We start from the raw sequence: 10,307 nt of genomic DNA on the forward strand, positions 1-10,307 counted from the left end.
GCAGAGCCTGCCAGCCCCTGTCTGAGCGCCGACCAACCACATCGCTGCTGTAAGGCAGCATTGTGATTGGTCAGGGAATTCTGGGAGGCTGTGTGCTTCCTGCCAAGTGCAGACAGCTGACTGAGGAAGACGAGGTGGTGGTCAGTGGAATAGGTAAGTGCTTTTTTTAATTTTATTTCCCACCCCCTCCCTTTGCTTTCCCACCCATCCCTATTCGGAAGCAGCCGCTACTGAAAACATGCTCAATCAAAATCTGCTAGACATCTATTTTTTCAGTTTTGTGTTGCACTTGTACATCGGAATAACAAGGGGGCAACAAGTTACTCTTTCAGGGACCTCCCAAAAATATATTTTAGGAAAATAGACGCACTTTTATGTTGAATTAAAATACAATATTTATTTTTACAAAAACAATCGTAGTCATAATCTCTACATCTTTAATTGGGTAGATTTACAAAGTTGGTGTTGCCTGATGAAAACCTATTCCCTGTCACAAACATGGACACACAGGAATCACTGCTTAGATTACAAGAAATATGAATCAAGTTTGCTTTAAAAAAAATGAGGGGTTAATACACATGTTGATCATCAAATGTGATCTTCTGATTTTAGTTTCACAGGTAAAGGGAAAAAAAATGGATCAACCTTAAAAATGTTAAAGGAACAAGAAACAAAATCATGAGTTTTACAAGTCACTAATTGAAAAAAAGTTCTATCGCGTGTAAATAATTAGGATGTGCTATTTCACCAAGAAATGTCATTTCTAGTGAAAGGACTTCAAGCATGGCAACGAACTGTGATAAAAAAATATACCTAATTCCAGAGAGTTAGATACCATCGACCTTTTTATTTTTAAGTGTTTATCAACTCAGTTTTCAAAAAATAAAACGGACTCTACCGTAAGCTTTGTGAAAAGTGGTGCAGTGGTTGAAAAACGAATGAAAATGCAGCAAAAGCTACGTCACAAAAAATAAATAGTAATCACTTCACTGATGCCATCAACTATTCCCTGACTAGGAAGTGTCTGCAAAGATGAGATCAGTAAATGTGCGACAGGGTGTAGTCGGTGTATACTTTTAAGATTCAGGCATGATTCACTGCGTCAGGGAAGAGTGCACTGACATACACTACGAACCATCTCAGGGTTCTTCAAACGTGGTCACGGTCCTGTGGTCCCAGGTCTGTCCTACCGTAACCCAGCACATGGTTAAATGGGCATCTTTTGAATATCATAATATCGATAAAGGTGGCCCAGCTTTTATGCTTTGGTTCCTTTCCTTTAACCTTCACAGAAGAATCTCATTTCTTTGTAGCACACACTTTACAGGCAACTTCTGTAATGAGAAAACCTGCACTGCTTATTTACCACCACTTCTATTTGTCCTAATAGCCCCTGCTTGGAACATTATTAACAGCTGCCTGGCAACACACTGCTTGCTGCTGCCAGGTTAGGACGGGCCTGGTTTGCTTTATAGTTCAATGAAGTACATAACACATGTATTTTTGGAATCACTGAAAAAGTGCAGATATCTCATGACGCCTCTATAGCTGGTATGAACAGTTCTTCCAGTCCTGTCTTTTCTATGCCTTCTGGTACTTGCAATTGGGCTCTATGTTATTAATGCAGGATTGCAATTCGCAAGTAGGGTGTACATAAAAGGGATATTCTGGGGTTTGTTTTTCACATTCATATCTATTGATAAAGTTACATGTATTTATGGCATTATTAGAATTGTATTTTTAAAACCATAAGAGGATAAATATGGAGTCTAATATAGCAAAATGAATAGAAAAGACCAGAGGGCATAGGACATTAGCAGAAACTGGACGAGCTGTCCATCCCGGCAACAGGGTGGCTCAAGTACTTTTGAAAGTGCAATGCATGAACGACTGTCTTCGTAAAAAATGAGTTCACATTCCTCCCCGACCAGCCCCCCACCCAGGAATGTCACACTTTGGTATAAAAAAAACATAAGAGGGCGCCACCTCCTCGTGAAGTGGTTTAAGTTTATAGAAAATACCCAGCGAAAGGTTAAGAAAAGGCCTCGTACAAAAAAACACAACCAAGCAAATGGTTGCATTTTGAAACATCTCTCAGCATTTGTTGCACAGTGTGAAAACACAGCCACGGCGTTTCAGCTCCTCGCCTTGAACCTGGATTTTAAGACATTACTCCTTGCAACAGGTGCTTTGGGGGGGAGGGGGCAGAATCCGGGCCCCTCCTCTGCAGCATCCAGGGCAGTGGCAGCACGGGAGAGGTTAACTCTCGGTGAAGCTTATCAGCTGTGCTCCGAGCGGGCCCCACGGGGCGGCCCGCAGCCTCGCCCCAGCTCCGTTTGCAGCCTCCCGTCAGTGGGAGTTGTGTCCGTTGCGGGGCCCCTCCTCGGGCTGCAGGTGGCCCGCCAGCTCCTGCAGCACGGCCGCCCGCCCGATCTGGTCGTTACGCCGCCTCTCCATGATTAGGTCCTCCAGGCTCTGAAACTCCAGCGTGTGGCTCTTCTTGTCCGAGAGCTGCAGCCTCAGGCGGTAGGGCTGCTTGCCGATGCGCAGCTCCCCGCCGATCTTGAACTCCCGCCGCCCGTAGCGGCACCAGGCGGCGAAGCACTCCGAGTTCCGCCAGCAGAGCTCCTGCTCCTTGGCGCCCACTTGCGCCAGCGCTGCGCGCACCACGGTGGTCGGGCTCAGCGCCCGGAAGCGGTAGTGCTCGTTCACCACGCGGCCGCGCCGGCCCCGGCTGGCCTCAGTCACGAAGCTGCTCTTCACCTCTTGGCGGTGCAGGTGCACCACCTGGAAGTCGCCCACGTACACCGCCCAGTGCGGGTACTGGTCCGGGCAGAGGAACTCCAGCAGGTCCCCGGGCTTGCAGCGGCTGAGCAGGCTCTCCGGGGCGTAGGTGTCCATGGCGCCGCCCTTCTGGTAGATGCACTCGTCCCGGTAGTAGACCGAGCACTCCAGCTCGTCCAGGAGCTCGTACTGGTCCTCGGCGGGGCTCTTCGGCCCCCGCGGCTGCTGCACTCCGTCCACCACCACGCCGGGCTCCTCCAGCTCGTCGTCGTCGGCCGAGAAGATGTAGGAGACGCCGATGCGGGGGCCGTCGTCGGGGTCCATCCCCAGCGGGTCCGCCGTGGGCACCTCCCGGTAACTCAGATGCGTCAGCTTCTCCATCTGGTTCCCCATTCTGCGGGAGAAAAGGACGAGAGGTTAACGGGTCAGCGGGGAGGGTAGAGCCAAGCGCAATCCCACCCAGCAAGTCATTCACCTGTAAAGAGTACCCTCATTCTACCAAAAGTTTTTAGAAAATACTATGAATAGTAAACAGTTTTCCCACACAAAACAAACCTGCAAAGCAATTTGTTATACACGTTTTATGTTGTAGCTCGCTATTCACCACTCCTAGTAAATTGGGTTGCCCCCAGGGTAACCACTCTACACCTCATGACTACGTTTATTATTAAAAGGTATGGGTATATAAATTATAAGTGTACAGAAGTCGTGAGCATCGCCTTAATCCCCACCTGCTACGAAAGACTAGTGCAGGCAATTATCACTGCTGAAAACTGTAAACAGCCCGTGGCCCAGCAATAAACCTTGGCAGCGTGCGCGCCGCTGGAGCCCCAGCGCAGCCCCACTCGTGGCTGGTCCGTTGGACTAAAACACGCGATGTAAACCGACTGATGGAACGGAAGCTAGAGACGATAACCTCAAGCGCTGAATGCTTGGAGTGCGGAAGGGTTTCATAAATGTAATTTCTCACAGGACCGGGGTTCTGCGGTGCTTTCGAGGCGCACATGCACGCCTCAGCCCGTTTGCCTGGGCGGATTAGATTGTGTATATGATTCACCACAGTGTCAGAATAATGCAGTTCCACCTGTTGGAAACGGCTTTGGAGCCGGTTTCACGGTTGCTTCTGAGTAACGCTTGTCTGGCTGCCAAGGACAGCGTGCGTGAGCACCGAGGGGTTGACAAGTATATGTCGACACCAGAGGCTCACTAGTCGCCATCGTAAGGAGTGTGCGATTTTAATGCTCACGACTCTATCGTGAAACCAAGGGGGCGTCACTGTTCCCAAATATAATGGAGATCCGATGTTCACAATTGTACAGTGACGGTACATGAGCTCAAATGTGATAGTTGCGTTACACAAGATAGGTGCGCAGATAACCGCACGGGGTTTTGCGAGTTCACAACTATATAGGGAATACCCGGTAGAGTCACTGTCAGCTATTGTGCAAAGCTTGTGCTCAATCTCCAGATCGCTTCCACTGTAAAAAGGGCGGGGCAGCTCGAGTTACCTTTGGCGCACGCAGGACGCCATCATTCCACCTGTCCAGATAAACGTCCGTGGGAGGGCTCCGGGGTGCACCGCACTGCTGGGGTTTTACCAGCCAGCGTCCGTGATATGCACAACACTCTAACACTGACTGCGCTGATGTGTAGTACGGCCGCCTATCGTTCACGTGCAGGATGTACTTGTAAAAGTACGTACTTACAAGTGACGTCTGATGCCTGCTAGCGCAGGTGTGCCAAAGTCATTCAGTGCCACTGTGCCAGCCCCCATGCCCACACCTGACACTGCCGCCCAGACACGTAGACTCGATCCCGGCTGGTCCTGAACTTGCCAGCAGCCTGCCCCCACCCCAAAAAGCAAGAGAAAGGAGAGAAGTTTGAACCGTGCGACCCCCGCCACTGAACTCTCCGCAGGTGAGCTCCGTGCACCTGCGCATGAATATTGCACTCACCGTGCTGGGGAAGACCAGCTCCCCGCCCCGGGACACAGGGCTCCGTCAGAGGGGGCTCCAGAGGCAGTGCCTTCCCTCACGGAGGTGAGGTGATCTCGGACCTGCCCGATTCCGGAAGTGGGACTGGCAGAGGTGAGCGGCTCATGTTTGCCTCGTAACGCGAGCAGCAGCCCGGCCGGCCGCCTGCCTCACCAGCACTGAGTGAGGAATCCACACATCCGGCTGAAGCTGCTGCCTCCTGGCGGGGAGCACGCAGCCCCCAGCATTTAAAGAGACAGGGCCTCTACATTAGCATCGGCGCTCGCTCCATGCGTGCCTGCTGTGGGCTGGGACCGGTTACTGCTTCTCAGATACTAGGATAACTTCTTTTTATTATTACATTTTTAGCAAAGCCAATGGGCCAAATACCAACAAGCATTGGCAAAGCCAATAAGTCTCGGCAGTATGAGGGAAATTTGATTTAACAATTTTTAATGGGTAGTGCTTTGGCAACACTGGACTTGCAGAAGATGATGAATACAGGGATAACAACATCCGAATTGGCAGTAAAGTACATTTATAAAAAAAAGCAAGCATAAGAATTGCTTGAGTTCGAGCTATCACCACTGTAATTGGCTATGTCTTTTACCTATTTGTTATGGAGTGTATGCATGCGGTGTGTCGTGGAATTACGTGGGTTGGATTAGTTAGTTGTGGAATTTCGTGGCATGGGTCCTTTGGAATTATGTTCATAGTAATTATGTGGTATTGAGAGTACTGGAATTATGAGGAGTGGGACTGTGTGTTATGTAGAGTAGTTATGTGGAATGGTATTTTGTAGTGTGGAGTGGTGTGTAGGGGAGTTTAATTATGTGATGTACTGTTGAATTTTGTGGCATGATGTGGCATTGTGTGGTGTGGATTAGATGTATGGGGTGTGTTGTTGAGTTGTATTATGTGGATTGGTGTTGAATTATGTGGTGTGGATTGGAAATTTGTAGAGCTGCATTGTGTGGTGTGGAACTGAGTGGATAGCTTTGCCTTTTTGGTGACGAAAAAGAAAAAAAAATAGGTAGGAACTAAGCCCCAGATCAGTGTGTTTGGGTGTTAAAGAAAGAGAGTTAGAGGTATTGGTGATGTAAATGTTTATTAGCTATGTGTTGTGGAGTGGATTTATGTGGGTTGGATTGGATTTGTTAGTTGTGGCATTGTGTGGTGTGGAGTGGATTTGTATGATGCAAGTATGTGGCATAGTGTGCAGTGGTATTATGTGGTTAGTAAGGAATTATGCAAAATGGGTTTGTGTGAGGATGGCGTCACTACAAGGCGACAGAGGCCTTCAAATCCAGCGTGACCCCAGGCATCGCGGGACGCGCTGAGCTGCACCTTTTTGCTCCATGAGGGGAACAGCTGATTATCCCGCAAGTGCCTCACTTTCCTGGGGCATTTCTATCGCCGTGAGAGGAACAGCAGGTTTAGCACCCTATACGCTGCTCTGCTATAGGCTCCAGCCATGAGGGGAATAGCAGCCTACATCAACCAGGAAGGAGGCCTTGGGCAGCTCTTGAGGAGGGCATCACTAGAAGGTGACGGAGGCCTTCAAATCCAATGCGACCCCCACGCATCGCGGGACGCGCTGAGCTGCAACTTTTCGTGCCGTGAGGGGAACGGCTGTTTATCCCGCAAGTCCCTCACTTTCCTGGGGCATTTCTATCATCGTGAGGGGAATGGCAGGTTCAGCACCCTATACGCTGCTCTGCTATAGGCTCCAGCCGTGAGGGGAACGGCAGCCTACATCAACCAGGAGGCCTTGGGTGGCGCTTGAGGAGGTCATCACTAGAAGGCGACAGAGGCCTTCAAATCCAGCGTGACCCCCACGCATCGGGGACACGCGCGGGCCAAGGGTGGGCCCATCACTGGCCGGGCTGGGCTGGGCTACCCCTCTTGGCTCTTGCTATTGGGACAAAGGTAAAAAATTGTTTTTATGATGCCTACAATCAATGCTCCTGCTCGTACCCAAAGAAAGCGTGCATGTACTGTTAAAGGGCCCGCACGAATCCAGACTCTTCCCCAGTAACCTTGCCTACAGCAATTGACTTAATGTTACAAAAGGCGATTTGGGTAGGTACTACGGAAATTGAACTCACGGAAAGACGTTTATCTATTACCCCTGACTTTCCCCCTTTGGTAACGCCAATCTCAATGAATTCTGTAAATCCCTGTGAACCATCTGTATTTGAATGTCTCCCTCTGTGTGACTCTGTGCTAACGTCCTCATCTAAGGCCGAATCTGTTACTGTCAAAACATTTAAAACATCTAAGAGAGATGGGAAGAGAAAAGAGGGTAAAGCCAGGGGGCCTAAGGGGAAATAGGTAGGCGAGGGCAATGCAGAAGGTACTTCAAAAGGCCCTAGTTCAGAGAATCACTTAGGTAGTAATGACGTGTCTTTGGCGTCCCAACTATATCCACCTTGGGCCCAAGCATTATTATTGGATCTTCATACTCAATGTAGGATCATTGTGAAGGAAGAGATTGCCCCACTCTATGCCCATGTCCAAAACCTAGTGGCTAGCGTGGGTAAAATTCAGGCTACCAAGTAACAGAGTGTTAATACAAATGCACTATCCAGACATCAAGTAAGGGCTGAGATCCACCAGAATCCCATTGAGACTCAACAAATCCAATTCTGCCCAGAAATTACACCGGCCCTGGCCTCAGCTAACTCCAAAGACGCAGCCTCTATCACTGAAAAGGTAGATAAGATTACCCCCAATTTGGCTAGGCAAGCTCTGTTAGAGGCCCATTCCAATGTAGGGAGGGAGGACCCAAAACAAATCCAGCGAACAGGGGCAAACTCAAATGACAATGGGGAACTGGGTAACATAATCACTGAGGGTAATAGAGTTGGGGCTCCCCCACATAAGTAAACACTGAAATTGTCCCTCCCAATTATCAATCTACCTCCAGCGGCTGCAGCTTATGTAGTTATTTTGGCTGGCATTCCCGAACTTAAAGACGGCCAAAATGAGTCTCAACTAGACCTTAGAAATAAGATATTGTTCTGGCTGGCTAGGCACAAACAATTCCCATATAATAGTGCTGGTGAGATCCTGATGGTGCGTAAGGTGGCTTGGGTAGGTCCCACAAATAAATCAATCTCGGGAGGATTGTGTGATTATCAATTTCAAGTACCCTGAAGCTGTCCGTAGATTGATAACCCATCCCACTTCCCCTTCCCCTTTCGGCCAACAAACTGCCATCATAGCCCTTTCCATGGACTCTTTTTACCCCCTCCCCCGAAGTGTTGGTGAAGTCTATTCTTCCCGGGACTGTGGTAACCGGTGTGTGGATTCCTATATGACACCCACAAATGTCCCGTCCCTATTCAATATTTCGATGGCAAATAAGTTTGCCCCTTTAGAAGACGTAGACTGACTGAGAGGCCCAGAAGTTTCTAATAATCATAAATCTGGAATGCGGGGTCTGTGTCTTCGTTTGATTTAACCCAGGCTCAGAGACAGACATTAGCCTATATGGGGGAGGGTATGGAGCAACAAAACCAGGATTCCTCCCATTCTAAGAGGACACATTAATCTGGTGGTTCCCACATTTCTATCTATGCCCCCTTAGCTCCTGTCCCCTAGTATTCTCCGGAGGGGAAATTTCACAGATGGATAAAATTAAAATACTGTCTTGGAATGTGGCAGACATAACTAACAAAATTGCTTGCCCTGATTGGGGTCTTTTATAGATCAATGCAATATATGCCTGCTTCAGGACACGTGTGCTAGGGAGGAGACAGTAAGACTGGGTTTTGCTTCATTTAACCATCTGACATCGATGGGGGAAAGGGGTAGACCCTATGGGGGGCTATCTATATTGGTAGCATCACACTTGGGCTGCATGGTGACACAAGCATCCACACCAACTATAGATCTGCAATGTGTCACACTTAAGTTTCCGACCAATCTCAGGGTGACCTTTATTAATGTGTATTCCCGTCCTGTTAGCCTTGGGAAAGAATCTGTAACACTGGCCTTGCTTGATACTTTTATCCCTACCGTTTCTGGAAATAGCCAATTGATTATTGCTGGTGATTTTAATTGTCAATACAAGCCCTTTCCTGCCATTTGTAACTCTATTAATATAAAAGAAGATGAGCAATGGTCTATACCTGAGCTCCAAATTACTCCAATTAAGGCCTGGACACCACTGGCTCTCCAAATGAGTTTGATAACTATGGCCCATTCTATGAGAGCCTGCAATGGCCGTACCCAGTCCGACCGTGAAGGGAAGGCCACGTTTAATTGTATCGGCCAATCATCTCGGATAGATTACATCCTGGTCGAGACAAGATCATGGCCTATGGTCACCCATTTCGTGGTTTTATCTCGATATGACAGTAACCATAACGCTTTGATTCTAAATTTGAGACTACCTGACACTGGTATCTCCAATGGGAGTAAACCAAGCCACAATAGTGAATTAAATCTCACAAATAATAGGAGAAGGCTTAAATGGCCGCTGGTGAAACAATCTTTAGATAAAATGAGTGCCTTATATTCACTTGTCTGTAAGACCTTCATGGAGATTAGTGGCTGTACCGAGCTTGGACAAGAAGAGGTGGCAAATAAAATTGCTAAATTACACCCGGGGTTGGTGGCAGCATTGGCTGATTTACTTACCCCGGTAGTGACTAGGCACAGGACAAACCAGAAGGCTCAGTCATGGTATAAATATAACTGTAAAATGGCGAAGTCTCTCTTGATTGAGTCAATTAAAGCCCCATTCAGGAGTTTAGTTAAACTGAGGAGGCAGCAATACAAGCAGGCTATTGCAGAGGCTAAGCAGCAATGGGAAAACAATAGGTGGGATAGTATAAAAAGTGCCCTGGGTAATAGGAATATGCGGGAGATTTGGGAAATTGTGAGAATGGGTAGCAGTTATGGATATGTTGCAGACGAGCCGAGTATTGCACCCGAGAGATGGATGGAGCACTTTGGGGCACTATATTTGATGGAAGTAGGCTCTTATTTTAGCCAGGGGACCCCCCAGAATACTCACAAGGATCTTCAACGTAGTTTAGAAGATGACCCCGCATTGATTACCTTCAAACCAGCCCTAGATACAAAGATCACACTGCTCGAGGTGGAGGGTGCAATAAGAAGACTCCCCTCAGGAAAAGCCCCTGGCATTGATAAAATACCCGGGGGCCTTTATAAAGACCAACCGGAGATCTGGACTGCTTACTTTTGTCTGGTGTTTAATGCCACACTGCAGGGTTCCCCCATACCTGAAACGTGATTTGGGGCAGAAATTGTCCCAGTATTTCAAAAGGGCTGTCCACTAATCCCTGCAAACTACCGCCTGATCAGCTTGATCGACGTGAGCCAAAAACTGTTTGCACAGATTATTCTCGATCGCTTCCGGACTTGGATGGAGGAATCGGAGATACTTAGCCCCTACCAAGCTGGATTCAGGGAAAAAACATCTACAGTTGACCAACTTTTAAGATTGCAACTATTATATTGGAAAACGTTAAAGTACGGGTGGCAGCCTCTACTTAATTTTTGTCGACCGCAAGATGG

The 10,307-nt window shown here is 48.1% G+C and overlaps 1 protein-coding gene across 1 annotated transcript; it reads right to left on the reverse strand.

Moving 5' to 3' along the window:
• Positions 1 to 370: 370 nt before the first annotated feature.
• Positions 371 to 4,966, reverse strand: LRATD2 (LRAT domain containing 2). The gene is made up of 2 exons (XM_086966211.1): positions 4,740 to 4,966; positions 371 to 3,178 (listed from the first exon to the last, which is right to left on the reverse strand). The coding sequence occupies exon 2, from the start codon at positions 3,175 to 3,177 to the stop codon at positions 2,350 to 2,352; it is 828 nt and encodes a 275-aa protein (XP_086822337.1). The 5' UTR covers position 3,178; positions 4,740 to 4,966; the 3' UTR covers positions 371 to 2,349.
• Positions 4,967 to 10,307: the final 5,341 nt, after the last annotated feature.

Source organism: Lissotriton vulgaris, chromosome 4_1 (genome assembly GCF_964263255.1).
Source record: "Lissotriton vulgaris chromosome 4_1, aLisVul1.2, whole genome shotgun sequence".
Lineage (NCBI taxonomy): Eukaryota > Metazoa > Chordata > Amphibia > Caudata > Salamandridae > Lissotriton > Lissotriton vulgaris.

Coding starts and splice junctions, on each gene's coding strand:
- LRATD2 (XM_086966211.1), bottom strand. CDS start 3,177: ATGGGGAACCAGATGGAGAAGCTGACGCATCTGAGTTACCGGGAGGTG.